Source organism: Mastomys coucha, unplaced genomic scaffold (genome assembly GCF_008632895.1).
Source record: "Mastomys coucha isolate ucsf_1 unplaced genomic scaffold, UCSF_Mcou_1 pScaffold14, whole genome shotgun sequence".
Lineage (NCBI taxonomy): Eukaryota > Metazoa > Chordata > Mammalia > Rodentia > Muridae > Mastomys > Mastomys coucha.
The window spans coordinates 107,953,927-107,973,767 of record NW_022196896.1 but is presented as its reverse complement, the minus strand read 5'-3'; the positions used below and the strand labels follow the sequence as shown (position 1 = coordinate 107,973,767).

The 19,841-nt window shown below is 43.5% G+C and overlaps 1 protein-coding gene across 5 annotated transcripts in view; it reads right to left on the bottom strand.

Moving 5' to 3' along the window:
• The window catches only part of Rhbdd1 (rhomboid domain containing 1), a 111,549-nt gene that overhangs the window by 42,733 nt on the left and 48,975 nt on the right, over window positions 1–19,841 (bottom strand). For all 5 annotated transcript variants that reach the window (XM_031368167.1, XM_031368165.1, XM_031368164.1 and 2 more), the window contains 3 exons: window positions 18,353–18,441; window positions 15,078–15,134; window positions 8,974–9,117 (listed from right to left, as the gene is read on the bottom strand). In XM_031368167.1, coding sequence (XP_031224027.1) covers window positions 8,974–9,117; window positions 15,078–15,134; window positions 18,353–18,441 — 290 coding nt within the window. The remainder of the gene's footprint in view (window positions 1–8,973; window positions 9,118–15,077; window positions 15,135–18,352; window positions 18,442–19,841) is intronic.

The window sequence follows — 19,841 nt, the reverse complement described above, 5'->3', positions numbered from 1 at the left end:
AAAAAAAACTAAAACAAAAACAAATCACAACTATTAAACAAACATTCCTTATGGTAACAACCCATGAAACCTAGAGAAATAAATATGCATACAGCCTTTGGAACTACTGCTTCTAAAGTATCTTCAGTCAAAAAGTAAAAATAAATATAACAAATAAGAAGCTTCTAAATTAAGTCCCTAAGGAATGGTTGGCTCAGACCCTGGAGGAGGAGACCCTACATGGAATGCTGAGCAGCACACAGAATGCCAGGCCTGCCCCTACAACAAACACAAAGGCTAGACAGACGACCTAGACAGTAACTTTCCCTGGGTTCAGACAAGAGCTGAGGAGTTAAACCACCAAACCCTAAGCCTATGTGGGAACTTGCTTCCCACCTCAGATTCCGCTGCCGGGGAAGAACTCAGAGAGAACCCCAAGAAGAGTAAGGGTGAAGCTGAAGACTGGGCGAGCAAGAGATCACAGAACCACTGGCACAGACACACTCGCTTTCAGGCACTCCTAAGGGCCTTCCACTGGTCTCACCAAAGAGGAACCAGAGGAAGCATCCCTGTCACCTTAGGAGCAAATGAAGAAGAGACTGCTTGAAGGTGTGTATCTAACACCTCATGACCACTGTGAGCGACACAACAGTAGCTGTGTTATCTTTGTGCTAACACTGGTTGGCCGGAAGTCTGATGAGTTCCTAATGTGGTTGGTAATATTTAGGGACGGAGAACAGAGAGATGCATCAGTGCACTAGGAAGAAACAACCAGATAAAATGTAGACTTCTTATAGTTTAATGGGACCGGTGCCTGTGCTGGTTAGACTTATGCCAACTTGATACACGCTATATTCATTTGGTAAGAAAGAACCTCAACTAATATACCCAGGGCTGGCCAACCCTTAAGGGCACTTCTTGATTGATTATCAACATCGGAGGGATCAGTTCACTGTAGGTGGTGCCACCCTAGAATACCGATTTAAAAAAAAAAAAGCAGCAAGCTGACGGAAGCAAGCCAGGAAGCAGCGCTCTGCCCTGGCCTCGGCTTAAGTTTCTGTCCCCAGGTTCCTGCCTTGACGCATGGTACCATGTGGTAGGGACTGAGTTCTCGCAAGAGAACCCAGGAGACACTACTGGGGAAGGTGAAGCCCATCTGCAGTGGGTACCCAGCATTTTAGAGATGCCAGTATCATGGGGCAACCACAAAGGGCAGTGGCACCTGAGGCCCGGAGCCAGCCTGATTCTCCTAGACAAGCTGTCGCCTGCAGCAATGGCAGAGCTGGAGAAGTAGAACCCTTTGGAGACCCGAGGATGGTGAGTGGATGGATCCCAGACCGTGCCTGGTTTTTCCCGTGGAGGAAGGAATGGTATAACCTACTTTTCATTTCATAGGAGTCCATACTTGAGAGAAGTAGGAATTTTATAGAGGCTTTGGATACTTTTAGAGTCTCCGAATATTTTAGAGAAACTCTGAAAGATACTTTGAATGTTTTAAAGAGGCTGAACTTTTAAATGGTTTGAATTTGTAAAGACCATGAGACTTTTTGAAAAGAGTATTGTATACAGTGATGTTAATATTAACATGCCATCCCAGGGATAGATGAGAAAGAAAAGGTTCTAGCTGAACAGTATGTGTGTGTGTGTGTGTGTGTGTGTGCGTGTGTGTGTGTAAAGTTGATGCAGGGATAATTGTGCTGGCTGGTTTTATGTCAACTTGATATAAGTTAGAGTTATTTACAAAGAGAGAACCTCAATTAAGAAAATAGTCCCAGCAGATTGGCCTATGGGAAAGCGTGTGGACTGCTTTCTTGATTGATGATTGATGTGGTAGCCCTTTGGGCTGCTGATCCTGGGTTCTATAAGAAAGTAGGTGGAGCAAGCCAGTGAGCAGTACTCCTCCACTATAAAGGGATTTTAATCCTGCAACATGGCTCCTCTGGCTGGAATACAGACATGCCCTTAGCACACACCTTTAATCCCAAACAATGAAGGTAATGTTAGTTTGTAGAATGAAAGACTCATGTTTGAAAGTGATGTCCAACTGAGTGGCCAACAAAGTGATGAATTAGAGAAAGATTTCACAGAATAGGATATGGCCAACTCTCATGAGAACAGGGAGGAAAGAGAGACAACACAAGAGGAAACAGCAGAGAGGGAGAGAGAAAGAGAAGAGGGAGGGAGGGGGGAAAGGAGGGAGGGGAGAGAGGGAGGAGGGGGCAGTTTTACTGGGGCAGTTATAGAGATACAGGTTGCAGAAAGAGAGAACGAGTTAAACGCGGGAAGACAGAACATGGCAGAAAATGAGAAGGAGCCAGAAGATTAGAAAAAATGACTAAAGTAGGTATGAGCGATTCAGAGGTGGAGAGAGAAGCCAAACTGAATCAGTCAGCTTGGAGAGGAGTTTGCACCAGAACAGCTGACTTGAACCAGACAGAGGTCAGAACACTAGAAAGGGTGAACGAACTCAGCAGTAAGTCTCAGAGGCTGAAAGCATTCTAGGCCTGGAGAGGATTGTGTGGAGGCTAGGGGCTTCTAGGACAAGGCGTAGGTTAGCAGACAGGCAGTAAGCCTCAGAGACAACAATTACATCAAGTGAATAAAAAGTTACATTTTCACCCCATGGCCTCTGCTTCAGTTCCCACCTCCAGGTTCCTGCCCTGACTTCCTGTGGGTTGAAACAAAGAGCTGATGGACAAACTCGACTCTCCCCAAGTTGCTTCTGTACACGGTGTTTTACCACAGTAACAGAGACCCTAATAACAGCCTGGGGGGGAGGGGGAGAAGGAAAACAAACAAACAAACCAGGTGGTACTTTTCATACAATAAATAATCTGAGGCCAGCCTGGTCTACAGAGTGACTTCCAGGACAGCCAGGGCTACACAGAGAAACCCTGCTTCAAACAAACAAACAAACAAACAAACCAACCTATATATAATATACATATATATATGTATGTATACATATATATATGTATATATATATTATATATATAATAATCAAATACCACAACGGAGACCTTAACAACTGGCCTCAGGGCTGGTGAAATGGCTCAGTGTATAATGTGCCTGTCAATCAAAGTGATGACATGCATTCCATCACTGAACTTAGGATGGAAGGACAGAGGCTACTCCCACAAGTGCCTTCTGACTGGTACACACACACACACACACACACACACACATACGCACGCACGCACGCACGCATGCACGCACGCACGTACGCACGCACGCTTGCGCATGCACACATGAATAAAAAGAAAAATAAGCTGTAAAAATATTTTTGAAAGAAAACTAGTGGGTTTTGGGTTGGATTATGTATTAGATGTTGGGGAATTGCTCATTTTCTTGGATGTGACAATGGGGGAGGTGGTAAGGGGGTTATGTGTAAGTTAGCAGATGCCCTCTGTTCTTGAGAGACACACACAGCAGCATTAGGGGGTAACGTAACACGATATGTGCAGATCTCAGCCAAGACAAAGCTCCCATCTGCCTTCTTCCTGGCCCAAATATGCTCACCCACAAAGTCCATCCTCCCATGAGACTGGGAATCCTGGGAGCTGCAATCCCATAGGCGGCCACCATGGCTGTGGGTTACTAATGATTTTAATTAATTCTGCTCCAAGGGGACTAATTTATTAAATTCATTCTCTCCAAACTTGCTTGACCACAGAATTTTACTTTCAGTGAATGTTTTAAATAGCGTATGGAACTAATTTCAAGAAAAGTGATCTAAAAAGACTTCCTGCACAGTAGTGACAGATACTAGCAAAACTTCTGCTTTTTAGAGTGCTTAGAGTAACTCCAATTTTGTTCTCAAAATACTTGACCATGTTTTATTAAGATATTCTTTTTATCTTAATAAAGCAATGATAAAGTGATTCTGAAAGGGCTTTTAAAATGATTTTTTTTTACTTTTTTCATTCTTGTTTTTCTTTTATTATATAAAATGCTGATCATATGATACAGAGGATTTTATACCCTACTTGACTAATTTAATAACATCATAATCATACCATTACCACTAAACTTTTCAATAATGTTGCCTTTAACATGTATATAATGTCCCCATGCTACAACAAAACTATAAATTATTTAGTCTTCATTCAGATTACTATATAAATCTCAGTCCACTCAAGTTTATGATATATTAATTATGAAATAAAGTAGATGCACAAATACTGAACTCTTACCGCTTCAGGAAGACTGACTCTCTTTTTGAAATAACTGAGCACAAGCCTCTTGCTTGATGCTTTCCCATGAGCTTTCCAGAAGTCAGGAGACAGACACCTTCGTCAGCAGTCTGTAGAAACTATGACACTTATCAGTGAGTGCATGCCATGTGTGTTCTTTTGTGACTAGGTTACCTCACTCAGGATGCTATTTTCTAGTTCCATCCATTTTCCTAAGAATTTCATGAATTTATTATTTTTAATTGCTGAGTAGTACTCCATATTGTAAATGTACTACATTTTCTGTATCCATTCCTCTGTTGAGGGACATCTGGGTTGTTTCCAGCTTCTGGCCATTATAAATAAGGCTGCTATGAACACATGGAGGGTCCCATGGCTCCAGCTGTATATGTAGCAGAGGATGGCCTTGTCATTCATCAATGAGAGGCTAGGCCCTTGGTGCTAAGAAGGCTTGATGTCCCAGTGTAGGGGAATGTCAGGACAGGGAAGTGGGAGAGGGTGGGTTGGTGAGCAGAGGGAGGGGGGATAGATAGGGGGTTTTTGGAGGGGAAACCAGTAAGGGGAATAATATTTGAAATATAAATAAAGAAAATATCTACTAAAAAGATTTATTTCATTTCAACAATAAATATTTACTTATTGTTATTGCTAAAGTTGTTTTTAGTTAGTATCAACTACTGTATGTTTTCCCAAATAAAAATTAATTTATTTAAAAAAAAGAAAAAAGAAACAATGACACACCCACCATTAAACTGGGTGAGATTTAGAAGCATAACTTAGCTAATACAGAGCACATTAGTACCGGATGCACATTAGTTTTATATGTCTAAATTGCTTTCTTTTTTATTAGTATGGATCAATGACAATTACTGTTATATGAGTTCTTCTTTACATGTTACTGGCATTCCCTGTCGAATGTTTTATGTGAATATCTACTGTTCTCTATTGTTTCCATTGCTCCTCTCTTTAGAAAAGATGGTATCTAAAACCAATAAGCATTTATCTATATTACTGTTTACAATTTCTTTTTTTTTTTTTTTTTTCAAGACAGGGTTTCTCTGTGTAGCCTTGGCTGTCCTGGAACTCACTCTGTAGACCAGGCTGGCCTCGAACTCAGAAATCCACCTGCCTCTGCCTCCCAAGTGCTGGGATTAAAGGCGTGCGCCAACACCGCCCGGCTACAATTTCTTTTTTAAATATTTAATTTTTATATTTCATTCAATTAGTGTAGGAATGAGTACATAGTATGTTCACTCTCATATCCCAAAATCCCTCCCAAGCAACTTCATTCTCAATGTGCAACCTTCTAGCAATGTATTTATTTCACTGGTGTCATGGTTCTGGAACATGCTCACTGTAACAGATGGCAAACAAAGTCATGGGGGTCTCGGTTCTAGATGGACCCTCTGAAGGACCAATGGCAAATGCCAGGTGCTGCAGTGATTTTCTGTGAATGGAAAGAGGAACGGGCTTTAAGATCAGAAAACATACTTGTGGGTGACTGGGGAAGTCTCATGCTGGGAGGCACACTGCAAAGCTTGTGCTCTCAAAGTGTAGGGCAGAGCCACCTAACCACATGACCCGTCTACACAGATGCAGGAAAAGATATGCATGGCCTCAGAATAATCCCAGAGTCTCCTCACCCGGCCAGCCTTAACAGTGTCTGGAGGGAAAGGCAACAACACACTTTTAAAAATAAAGTTATGTTACTTTCTCTGAAATGTTTCACAAGTGAGAGGATGAATCATAAGAAAATATACTTAGCTGAGGGATAGAAGGAAAATGAGTTATCTCACTGGCTGTCCGGCACAGGGTTTCCTTTCCAAGTTGCTATCACAGCTGTTTTTTCAGACAACTGGATGAAACTTGGTCAGCTACGGTTGCACATCCCTTTGATGGAGAAGGATTAGGAGTTCAAGGTCATACGTGGCTACACAGTGAGCTCAAGGCCAGCCTGGGCTATGTGAGATTCTGCCTCAAGGGAGGGAGATGGCTTAGTCATTAAGACCACTGGCTACTCGTACCCTGGTTTGAGTCCAGGTGGCTCACAACCATCTACTATAACTCCAGTCTCAGAGAATCTGAAATCTTGTGACCTCAGGGAACACTGCTTGCATGTGGCACACAGACATACATGCAAGCAAATCACCCACACAAATAAAGACAAAAACAAAATCTTAAAAAATACAGAGTGGCACTTCTAATGGTGTACATATCTGATTTTCCGTCCATTACTAAATAATTACATATTTTTTGCTTATTTTCTGTTAAATACTATTTATATTTATATTGGCTTAACAATTAATAGAGATTTCCAAACATTCTTAAAGTCTGGCTCTAGCTTCCTTTTCTGATCCAGAAAATGCCAAAGCTTTGCTCTGCAGTTACGTTCAAGTCTCTAAAAGCACTCTGAAATGGTAGGTGCATCTTAAGATGCTTCCAGCTAAAGAAGTGGTTCTCGACCAGTGGGTCTTGACCCCTTGCGGAGGGGCGTCAAATGACCCTTTGGCAGGGGTAGCCCAAGACCATAAGAAAACACCGATATTTACATTATAACTCTAGAGAAACACTATTACAGCTATGAAGTAGCAACAAAAATAATTTTATGGTTGGGGGTCACCACACCACGAGGAACTGTATTAAAGGGCAACAGCCTTAGGAAGGTTGAGGACCACTGCTCCACACACTTGTCTCTGAATGATATAGAAGACGCTTATTGAAGGAAGCTGCTCTCTCTTTTTGAGAGATGCCTGCTATAGTTTAGATCTGATATCAGTTATTGTGTGGAAGGCTTTCTCCCCAGCTGGATGAGCTCTTAACTGACTGAGCTACTGGGAGGTGGGATCTTGCTAGGTGAAACAGGTCACCAGGAGCCTGTTTCTGAAGGGTCTGTCTTGCCCTGGGCCTCTTCTTGTCTGTTGTTCTAAGCGGCCAAGGGATGAGCAGTCTCACACAAGCTCCCGGCATTGATGCTTTGCATAACCACTGCAGCCTGCCAGCCAAAAGTCAGGCAACCTGGCCCCGGTGACCCAGGTTCCAATAAGCAAGAATGTCCATCACCTTCCATCACCAGTTTCACAGTGACCTGCTATACAGCAGTAGATTACCTATGCATCATGGCTCACAACTCTGGTGCTCATTACTCCAGTCGGTCACAACACACTATTTCAGCTCGGCTGTCTGCTCAACCTTGTCTCCATCTCTATGCAGACTACTGCTACTAGACCTTCCCTCCTTCAGTCCAACGGCTACACTATTAGACTTTGTGTGTTCTCGCCACAAAATGCCATCAGGTACCTGGTCAGTTCTCAGCTCCTGTTTGCAGAAAGCTGCAGCCAGATTCACAAAACTCAGTTCAGGTCACCCCCCTTCCCTGCGTTCTAATCCCCCAGCCCCTCGCCACAGGTAATCCTACTCCCACCTGCACTGGTGTCAGTTCCGTTCTCAGGGCTGTGACCAGACACCTGACAACTGGAGGGAGGGTGTGCTTATCCCAACTTACAGTTGAGGCGCTACAGCCCCAGACAGGGAAAGGATAGCAGGGGGATGAGGTGGCCTAACATACTGTGTTCAAGGTTAGGAAAGAGAAAGACAGGAACACTGGGGTTCAACCTGCTTCTTGTTCGTTCAGTCCAAGGGGATGTTTAAGGCTTCCTAGGCATGAAGGCACCATGAAGCCTTCAAAGCTACTTGGGCTGACCACTGAGATCGGCCACCACAGTAGCATTACAGCAGGGCTTCTGCCCCAGCCTCTCAGAAGTCTTCCCTCTCTCCATGCTCAGTTCAAAAGCGAGGGCTGGTGTAGACATACCCCTTACTTCTCTGTTCACAACACTATTCAGCACAGCTTTCTAGAATGTCTTTGACATCTCTACAAATTCTACAGTTTCTGAAACCCCAATGTTTCCATGTCTGTGAAGGTCTTAGGACACTCCCCATTCCTCTCGCACCCACTGAGCCACTCCTGGATACTTGAAATTATGGTTACTTGTGCCGTGCAGTATGCAGCATAGAACACTTTATACGATATTGTGCAACTTTTGAGGCAGACCCCTGATGTAACGACGACTCCTAGAGGAGGTGATATCAACTAGGTGTATACACAATCAGAGACAGGGACGTTTTCCAAGGCGAAGCCCATCTTCAACTTTGCGTTCACTCTGTACCTGGACAGTGACGTATGCTTATAATAATGTCTGTATAAATGCTGCTTCTTAGTAACTTACACCAGGACGATAATTAAAATGTCTATATCCAACTTCATACGCCAAACCCAGAGCAGAGAAAGCAATGTAAGAATACTGCTTCTTAGATAATAATTTGTAAAAGAATCTTCCAGAAAGTGTGTTAAGACTACAAAACCATAGGCTTTGTCCCTGGAGGGATGGATTCAGTAGGATTCAAACCTGAGTCCGTTTGATCCCCAGGGAAACCTGTGCGGATATCCACAGCCAAGACTTTTTGCCTACTTTCCATTCATGAATTCCAAAGTTAACTTTTCTCAAGTCCTTAAGTTTGTTTGTTTTGTTTTTTAAAGTTTCCTGGCTTCAATGTTAAGGCACAGAGCACAGTGGGCCTATAAAAAGAACAGTTAACAGTGTATCCAGTCTGGCACCTTGGAAGCTTAAGCTGTGGGCCAACAGCATCACATCCCCTTCTTTGAGATCACAATCTGCAGAGTTTTCACCTATATACCTTTTTTATAAAGTATTCAAAGCTTAATTTGCCACAAATAGTCCTTTTTCAGACCACCTTGGCATGAGGCTGGTTTTAAAATAACTAAAGGGTACAAGGCTCTTACCTTGGTCCCAGATGCTGGCTCTTAATGCTTGTTCCAGCTGCTCTTCCTCGCTCAGACCTGCTGTGTAGATATCATAGTTCCTGTAAGTTGTGTCATGGATCACTGGTCTGCTGTCTGCATAGCGATTCTGATATCTGTAGGGGACTGTGGGAATAATCAAAAGGTTATAGACCCTAGTAATGGACTTGTCTTTTGTTTCAGAATACTGGCTTTGTAAATGCAAAGACGGGCCCATAATTCATGTCACTATTTTGAGTGTAGTAATAATCTTCTAATCTAGAGGAGATGGCACATAGAGAAATCTCCCATAAGAGTGGGCAATTATGATCCCGTCACTTTGCAGCCACAGTGTCCTACACAGGTCTGGACATAAATAAGATCTTACATGCTAATGAGGAAAAGAAACAATAACTTAGAAGACAGCTAAAAGTGTTGGAGAATAGACCAGAATGGGCTTGGTGGATTATGTTTATCACCGTACAGCTGTTGACCGCTGGAGTATTTCCCGTGAGGTCCTGACTTGAGTGGGGACAGTGCTGGAAAGCAGCTGAGAATGCTTTACTGTTTTGTGGCTCCATCCAAACGGAGCCAATATGTACATGCAGTGCTTCATACGCTTACCAGAGTGCCCACGCTGAGTACTCTATTTCAGCAACTAATAACAAGACTGAGACGGATGAGCCAATTGCTCTGACTGTAACTAGCAGACACGTACTTCCAATTAATATCGCTTTAAAAAAAATGGTTACTCAACAGAACAAAAGATATCATGGTCATTAAATAATGCTTTACACACTAAACAGACAGCAGAGAAACACGGAATGCTTTTGCAAAAATAATTCCATCCCGACCTCCAGGGCATCCTGCGCAGAGCATGCATGTGTTTAGTAAAACTACAGAAAAGCACAGAACTTGGTTGAGTGAAATTCCACATTCAGAAATCTGGAACAAGCTATTTTGAAATTTATTTTTGAACTTATTATTATTTATAAAAATTCTTTGATTATGTATGACTTTCTAGACAAACATTTAACTTAGCTTTTAATTATGATACAAAGGCTTCTTTATAACATTTTTATATGTACTTAGTTTTAGTTGAGCCTTGTCTCCATTTTCCCCATCTCCCTGCCCTCTATGTCCAAGACTAAAAGAGAAGTTTTCATAACTGGCAAAACTCAGATGACTCGAAGCTCTTCAGTATTCCTGCTTCCAAATACTACATGTGCCTGCAGATTCTTACAACCCAGGGATGCTTTAATGAAATAAAGTTGACAGTTCTGACCACTATGAACATTATAAAATCTTAACTTGATACTTGAAAGACAAAATCTGGGGACAAAGAAGGAAGAAAAACTCGGTGCTTTAAGTGGGGGAGACTGGAGTGCTAGCAGCAAGACCATATCTAATCTGGTAATGGGTCCTTGAGAAACAACATGTTCAACAACTGTTCTTCTAAAGGCCCAAGGACAGAGGAATCTAACAACCAGTGCTAAGAATAAGTAAGTTTAAATTATATCTTGTGATGGGTACTTTTTAAGTTATATACATTGGCCCTGTAATAAAAAAACAAAACAAAAAACCCAAAAAGCTTTTCTGGTTATCACTACTTTGTTAACTGTTCCATCTGGTCCTTATACACATTCCAGGATGTCATACCAAAGAGATCAAGGAAAATGACACAGATTAGAAAAATTGGTAACAGCTTTAAAAACATTCGTTAGTTTCTTTGACCTCTAAGGAGTTTCCCAGGTGAAGGTGGTCATGCTAAGAATAAATCCCTACTTGCAGGAGATACATTTGCTCGCATCAAAGTTGCCTAGATGACCATTAGCCTGGCCACCTGGGCCCTCTGTAGTGCTGTCTTTGAAGAAATCCAATCACTCCACAGGAAAGAATATAAATATGTTAATCTCACAGGACATCAAAAAGGAAGGTTAAAAAGGAGCTTGGATTTCTGCCTTCAATTCTCCAGTCTGTGCCAATGTCTCTGACAGAGGAAAGGGGAAGGGGGCAGTGGAGGGGTTTCCTTCTCTGGCTTCAAAAATGTAAGTAATTGTGGGAACTGTGGGGATGAGGGAGAGGGAGAGGGTGAGAGAGAGGGAGGGAGACAGGAAGGGAGAGAGGGAGAGAGGGAGAGAGGGAGGGAGGGAGAGAGGGAGAGAGGGAGGGAGGGAGAGAGAGAATTTATTTCCTAAAGTTCAGTTGTCAAAGTGCAGCCCTCACATCCCCACACTACAGAAAAGCAGGGCAATGAATCACAGACTTGCATCTTGTCCCTACCATTCCCTTAGCTATCTGTATAAATGATGTGTCCAAACCAGCTAGCCTTCCGAAGCTCTGTCTTCCAGCTGTCAGGTAAGACCACCGAAAGCCATGTCTGTACACACCTGTGGTTGGTAGTGTTAGCCCCTTCACCCAGAAAAAGGCACACACACATGTACACAGAGTATAGAATCAACTGTGTGTGTATGAGAGGGCCAGCAGAAAACTTCAGTGGTCATCCCTCCTCTAAGTGCAGTGTTTTGGACCAGTGTTCTGGGGGTTGCTAAGCTGGCTGGCTAGTCTAGGCTAGGCTGGTCAACAAGGCCCTAGGATCTAATAGTTTATGACTCCTTGGGGCTTACAGGTATATGCCACTGTGTGGTGTGTGTGTGTGTAGGGTGTTGATCCTAGCCCTCCCCTTCTGACCTCATTATCTGGGTGAATTTGAGGCTATTCAGGGGACTCACACTCAGTGTAAGCCAGGATGGACAGTTGTGAGCCAAGGCTTGAGGACTATGGGGAATACTGAGCCCGATTACTTCTAAGACTATCACACTATGGATTTAATTCTTTAGGACCTTCCCAGCACCCCCCTGGACAATCCCCAACAGGCCATTTCTGATTCTGCTTCCTCTTCACAGGAAGTCCTCTCTGTGACCCCTTTTCTTAACTTCTAGTCACCTGTCAAGACCCAGCACTCCTCTCTTCCTCTGTGCAGCCTCATGGACAGCAGCTCTCCCTCCTCCCCAGAGCACTGGCACCTGCCTGCATGCAAATACTGCTGTCAGGACCTCTGCTTGAAAGGCCCAGAAGGGGATGGGTGAGCTCTCTGTGGAAATCTACTAGCAGAGTGGGGAAAACGTGTGAAATGAGCTTTGGCCGTTATATAAGAGGTCCTACTGGATGGTGAAGGTTTAGGAAAAGGAAGTAAGGGCACTTTCCAGGCTGAGTGGTACAGCGAGAAGCTCAAAGTAGAGCAGACTCCCAGAGTGCACACGTCTTCCAGGAGAGTGGGAGGTGGAACCTGACCAGCAGGGGTAGTGCTAAAACACTAGCATTATTAGCTACCCACCTACATCACACCACGGCTCAGCTTTCATCTTCATCTAATTAGCCTTAGGGTCTCTTTTGTTTCATCTCAAATATACCCAATTCTATATACCCACCTATAAATGTCCATACCTATATACCCATCCTATATATCCACATCTATATTTACCCCTCCACTACATACTCTAAGAGAAGAACTGCTGGGATTTTTTTTTTCTCTTAGAGGGTCTATAACAGCACTCTCTGCAATGTGACTTTCACAGGGTGCTGCTGAATAAAACAGTCTGTGACTTAATTAACATTGTATGGGAAAATAAACCCAAAATAATTATGTATGTATGCATGCATGCATGTATGTGTGCATATATTTATACACTACATGCACATGTGGAGTGTTAGCTTTTCATCACTGTGGCAAACACCCGAGAGGAGAGCACCTTAAAAGGTCGGGGGTGTTACTGTAACTCATGGTTTCAGTGTGTGCCTGTTCCCATTGCTGTGGGCCCGTGAGAAGGTAGAGCCACTGTCACGAAGAAGGAGCATTTCAGAGGAGCTGAAATGCTCACTTCATGGAGGCCAAGATGCACAAGTGGTGGAGGGGGGGAGAGAAAGGGAGGGAGAGGGTGGGAGAAAGCCAACCCTGGTGAGCTTCATTCCTTTTCCTCTTTTATTTCAAGCGGTCTTTAGCTCCCTGGATGTTATCATCCACATTCAAAGAAGGCTGTGCCCCTTCAGTTAACTGAGGAAGGAAATGACCTCACAGGCATGCCTAGATATGCCCTTTACTGATCTTTTAGACCGATCTCAATTGAGTCAGACCGACAGTCAAGATCAACCACCAGATATGGATTAACAACAATTCTTTGTACCTGTTACATGAACCTAAGTAAGACAAGAATCAAAACAAGACAAAACTACCACCCATTGTCTGAATCCAACACATGGTTTCCTTTCATAAAACAATGCCTCTCTTATGATATAAGAAAAGGCTGGCTAGTTAGAACAGAGCCAAATGAAAGGCTAAAATGAAGCCAATAAAGCCTAAAATATTAGCTACTTGGTATTTCCTACAAAAGGCTTCCAGCCTCAAATCTAATCTATGGCCATTGTTAACTGGTATGACTATACAGTGTACAATGAGAACACATGTTGTGGTGAGAATTTTGATTTCTTTAAAACCACAGAAATCTTATGTGATTATGTTTGTGTTTTAATCCCAGGTCTTGGGTATGGGGCTGCTTCCACAGCTAACTGTGATTCATCTCGTGCTCTGGCAGGGGAGTGATTTTGTCAGCTGAAGATCGTTTCTATTTGGAAATCTGGGGAGTTCTGAATTCTTCAGAGGGGCTTAGCTGCTACTCCCGCTGCTGCTGCTGCCGCTAGCTACTGCCTTAGCAGTCTGTCTAGTGGTCTTGACCACAGAGAAGAAGAAACTGGATGTCCTGACTTGACGCTCCTCCTCAGCAGCAAGTAGCCTACTGTGATCAGTGCCCCCTTCCCCTCTAACCTTCTTTCTCTCCTACCTAGTGTTGGGGTTGGAAGGGACAGGGCTGAAGAAGGGTGATAAAGATAAAAGAGCCCAATAAAGTAGCCAAAAGTTTGGTTCCAACATGCTGCAGTCGTCCACGTTAAGGTATCAGCGTCCGTTCTGCTAAGCATTCTCTTCCAGGCTACTGACTGCCTCCAACTGCATACTCAAAGAACAAGTGTCAAGGGAGTTTTCTCGAGTCCTTCTAATGTGGCAAAGAAGAGGGGCATTGCCTTGCGGTGATTTGATTTCATACTGAAGGACCCACATCTAAGTACTGTCAGGGTAGGGGCTAGGATTTCAACATAAACAGCTAAAGGGAGACACATTCAGCCTATGGCATTATGATACCCAGCGCCTGTTAATGAACCATCCACCCAACCATCCAAAATACCCATGATCTCCTTTCACAAAGAAGCTGAGTCTTCAGTTACAGAGGTAATCGGTATGCAGAGGCTACATGTCTAATCTGACTGAGCTGGGTGGAGACTGGACCTCTGCAGAGGGTGTAGCTTGCCATTCAATCCTATTGGATTTACAAAACATACACAAACACACACACACATGAAATCACACTTGTTCCTGTCTCTGGCCAGTGAGATGCCATGTGCTGCTGCAGGACACTTCTGTCAAAGAGGAGCATCAGCAGAACTGGGCTGAAGCCAGGACCGTGTTCTTGAATTCAAAGCTGTCAACTAGATAAACTTTTTCTTTAAAGCGGATGCATTCTCCCGGGCTGCCGTAGACAGGTTGTAGCTGAAAACAACATCTTAGGTGTGGACAGGAAGTCCTTTCCATCTTTTTTGTAGAGAAATCCTGAAAACTATATTCTAGTCTTTAAGTTGAGTTCTATTAAAGCCCATCTTGGCATAGCAGGGCAAGCTGGAGCTTTCCTGAATGTGGGGATGGGATAACTGGGGGGATCTGTATCACTGTGACGAATCCTCACACTCTGCCAGGGGTACTCTTGGGTGACTTGGGGGTGATATGTACCTTACTGTACACAAGCGGCCTTACACCAAGCAGACTACTGGACCATGCCGGAGTTACGGTCTTCCTTCATCTTCCTGAACAACCCATCTGATGCACCCTGGTTTACCAACACCCCATTCTGCTTCCAGGAAGAGTCAAGGTGCAGTTGTGTGCCACGGGAGCTATTCCACATCCAAAATGGATGCTGTCTTAAAGCAGCTCCATGCTCTTAAATGTGGAGTTTTTAAAAGCAGTGAAAATGTACTAAACGGCATGAGTTGAAGGAACTTACCTCCATTATTAAAGTGGTGCTGCTGTCCTGAAGGCTCAGCATTGGAGATAAAAATGCCTAAACATGAAGGAAAACAACATTTAAACAGAGGTCATCAAGTTTTAACAGCTAATCTTCCAACAGTCGTGTAGTTCTTCATGAGAAAGCCCAGGGTCACTTCAAATGATTTTTAAACAACTGGTAAAATAAACTTCATTTGTTGAGAGCCAACCCTTTAGGAAACAGTGTGTGCGTGTGCATGCGCACGTGCACATGTGCGGAGGGGGTGGGGTGAGGATGAAGCAGGGTGTTAAAACCCTAATTTACATGTGCCAAGGTTCCTTAAAGGTCCTGGGTGCTTTCAGCTTTGCAGGGCACTAGGCTTGGGCTCTGAAGCCATTGTAAAACCAGAGATGCTATGGTGGGAAAAAGCTTTGTGCTAACAAGCGGACTAAGAGGACCACATCCCTACTCATCCTAAGGGACATTCTCTGACATAGGTAAACCAGACAGAGAGGCCCAGGGGGCATACTGTCAGAGCGACCCACTTCTTTTCAGAAGCATAAGACAGCAGGCTCCACATTCTTGGTCATTTTCTATAAGTTCCTGGGTTACTTTAATTCTAGGCTCACTATACAGCCTTTCTCTGCTTTCACCAGACAACAATTTGCAGGCTGTTTTTCAAACTTAATTTTCTTTTGTGTCACTTAAAAAAAAACAAGTTTCATGTAAAAACATCTGCACAGAAAACAGCTATTGTCCTGAGGCAATAATAATAATAATAATAATAATAATAAATAATGATTAATTATAATATAATAGAAATGTTAAATGTTATAATTGTGGGGAAAAAGTCACTTTTGAAAATTAAACCAACCATGTGTCTAAATTTTGTAGTTTGTCCACAGAGAGTTTCAAGAACCACTACATGTAAAAGCGCAGAAAAATGGATCAAGACAATGAACCTCCCCCTTTATCAGTATTCATTATGGAGGAGGCACTGTCACACTGTGCGGAGAACAGAATGGGATAGCGTGGGCACTGTTAGCAAAGGCGGTGCCTGTTGCCTCCTTGAGCTCACACACACAGGCTACGGTAACAGGGAAATGTGTGGAAATGGGAATCTATGTAGATGCAGCCCAGCCTGTAAGAACCACCCCGCAGGGAACACAACCTGCCTCTTAATAAAGGCTGCAGAGCAGTACCCAGAAAGCCTTCAAATGCCACGAGTATTATATGGTTCTCAAGAACAACAGTCACCGGCAAAAACTGTGAAAACAAATTATTTATGGTTCAAGAAAAGGTAAAATAGTCTCCGAAGATTTCCCATGAATAAAACATGAAGTATTAGAATGCACATGGTCTAGAAAACAAGAGTTTGCACAATAGTTGCCTTACAAGTCAAAATCAGTACAGTATTCTATATTAAAGAGTCTGAATGCATTCACTACTAAATAAAACAATTTCATTGAACATCAGTTTAGAGGGGGAGAGAACAAAGAAAAAAGGCCAAGGAAAATAAAAAGCATGGACCATATCTCAAGAGATTAATGGCATTGCTTGGCCTCTTGTGAATAGAATACCTTGCCCACCAAGGGCCTGGTGGTCATTCAGTACTTTTCAAATTACTGGCCCTCTACTCCAATCTAGGCTTGGTTTCTTTCTGTAACCTTGCCAGGCAGACTATTAATTCAAGGAATTATAGGCAAATATGCTATTGTCAAGTAAGGCTTTGAGGAAAACTGCGGTTTTCTGTGAACACAATAGGACTGAGGGTGTAAGTCTATACCAGTATTTGCTCCTTCAGAATACTTCAGAAGACTAAATATGGAGTAGAGACTGAAGAAAGGACAAGCCAGCCTGATATAGCTATCTCCTGAGAGGTTCTGACAGTACCCGACTAATACAGATGTAGAGGCTCACAGCCATACATTGAACTGAGTGCAGGGTCCCCAGTGAAGAAGTTAGAGAAAGGACCAATGGAGCTGAGGGGTTTGCAGCCCCCTAGGACGAACAACAATATGAACTAACTAGTACCCTCAGAGCTCCTAGGGACTCAACCACCAACAAGGAGTACACATGGTGGGACTGATTATTCTGGCAGCATGTGTATAGTAGAGGATTGCAAAAGCAATCATCAACGGGAGGAGAGGCCCTTGGCCCTGTGAAGGTTCTGTGCCCCAGTGTAGGGGAATGCCAGGGCCAATAAGTGGGAGAGGGTGGAGCGGCAAGCATGGGGAGGGGAAAGCCAACAGAGGTTTGTTCTTGTTGTTTTTGTTTGTTTGTTTGTTTGTTCTGGGAGGGGAATCTGGGAAAAGAAAAATCATACGACATGTAAATAAAGAAAATATCTAATTAAAAAAGTACCTCAGAAGAGAAACTGGGTTCCATTCTCATTTGTGGAGCAATGCGAGATACATGTTAGCTGTCTTGTTATCTCTTGGTTTAAAGAGAAATCTGAATATGATAGGACGCTTCTTTTCTTTTTTGTTTTGTTTTTTTAATTTTCATTAGATATTTTCTTTATTTACATGTAAATTTCTCCTTTTACAGTTTCCCCTCCAAAAAACAAAGAAACAAACAAAAACAACAAAAACAAACCCCTGTTGCCTCCCCACTCCCCATGCCTGCCACCCCACCCTCTCCCACTTATTGGCCGTGGCATTCCCCTACACTGGGGCACAGAACCTTCACAGGGCCAAGGACCTCTCCTCCTATTGATGATTGATTTTGCAATCCTCTACTATACACATGCTGCCAGAACAATCAGACCCCTCCATGTGCAGTCCTTGGTTGGTTCTTGAGACTCTGGGAGCTCTGAGGGTACTAGTTAGTTCATATTGTTGTTTGTCCTAAGGGGCTGAAAACCCCTCAGTTCCATAGGTCCTTTCTCTAACTCCATCATTGAGGACCCTGTACTCAGTTCAATGGATGGCTGTGAGCCTCTACATCTGTATTAGTCAGGTACTGTCAGAGCCTCTCAGGAGATAGCTATATTTAGGCTGGCTTGCCCTTCCTTCAGTCTCTGCTCCATAGTTAATCTCTGCAACTCCTTCCATGGGTATTTGGTTCCCTTTTAAGAAGGAATGAAATGTCCACATTTTGGTTTTCCTTCTTCTTGAGTTCCTTGTGGTTTGTGGGTTGTTCTTCTTATATTCCAAACTTCTGGGCTAATAACCACTTATGATAGAATGTTTCTAAAATAAACTGCAAGGAACCCTGGGGCTGCTTAAGTGCATATTAGTGGGAAGATGAGCTTCCACCTGCTGCCCGGCCAAAGGTGCTTTGTTCTGTACCTGCACACGTGTCCATGATTTTCTTCAGAGGCCCATGTGTGTACATCAGACCAACTAGAATGCCAGCCAGATGCCCAGCAAAGGAAGTCCTAGGAGGGAAGAGAGCTTTTATGAGTGTTTGCTCTGTTGCTGATTAGAGATATTCTGTCTTCTCATTAGACCAGTGTGTGTCAATTAGTCACAGTCTGCAGGCTCAGTTCCACACCGAGCTTCTTATGCTGAGCAGCATTTAACTCAGCCCAAAGAACAACATTGCCTACCTTAAAAGAAAAAAAAAAAAAAAGGGACACAAACAGGACAATGAATACTAATGTCACACATTTCAACTGCAACGCCCTTGCTCAAATCTGTTTGTGTCTCCGTACAAGTCTTCTGTCAAGACAAGCCATTAAATGACTTTCAGTTCTTCTCTGAGCCTCTTATCACAAAATATCAATGAACTCAGTTGTCTCTGCTCAGAATTAAGTCTGGACCGAACAGCCATTGGGGGACGGCATCTATCTGTGTCCCCAGCACAGCAGGCAGCTGCATGCTTATGCACGACTGACTAGTAGAGGAATTGGCCACCAAAACTCAGGACAGATGCTCCCATGATCCACCCCATCTGGTTTAATAAAGATCTTTCTGCAAAGGTAACGAGAAAAAGACTGCAAGCTAGAAAGACGGGTTGGGTGTTGGCTGGTTCTGCCCTACTCTACGCAGAATTACCACGTTAAGTCTGGCAGTCACTTATACGATAAAACCTATTTTCAGATGCATACATCTATTAGAGGCCTGTGGTGCTTTCAGGTTGGTTGTGGGCTGGGGACTATGTTTGTGGAGTTCTCTCAAGCCCACGTTTAAGAATTACTAAGGATTTACTAAACTGCACATTTTACCACCGAGATGGCCGAGTTTGCCAGCTGCCTGGAACCATCTGAACATGCACAAATGTGCACATATTCCTTCCCCTAAAACTGGTCTTTCCTCGGGTCTCTCTTCCAGGCAGTTGGTAAGCTCCATCTTGTGAGATGGCACACCCACCGCAGCCTTTCTGCTCCTTCCTACCCTAGCTATGCATGTTGTATGAGTTCCTGACTAGACTGTATGGAAAAGCTTACCACTGACTAAAGGTGAGTACCAGATAAATACATGTTGAACAAGCAAAAGAAACTCAGCTAATGTGCCACCTGAGCTTCCTCTCCAATGAATCCCACAAGTAGCAGTTGCCCAGAGAGTGAGTCCCGTTACTGCCTTCCTCTGACATCTGCTGGCTTCCTTACAGAACACCAAGCACGCATTCCAGTTCTTCCCTTGGCCCTCTCTTCCCTTCAGCCTCAGGACCCACCACTCATCTCCCCACATGCAAACACTGACCTCAGTCAGAAGTCATGAACTCCTTCCTTCTACTGCCCACCCCCAGAGCTGTTCCTTCTCCTTCACTGGAACACACCCAGCTACACTCATTGGCTTAGAGGGCTGTCATTTTCATCCTGGAACACACCCAGCT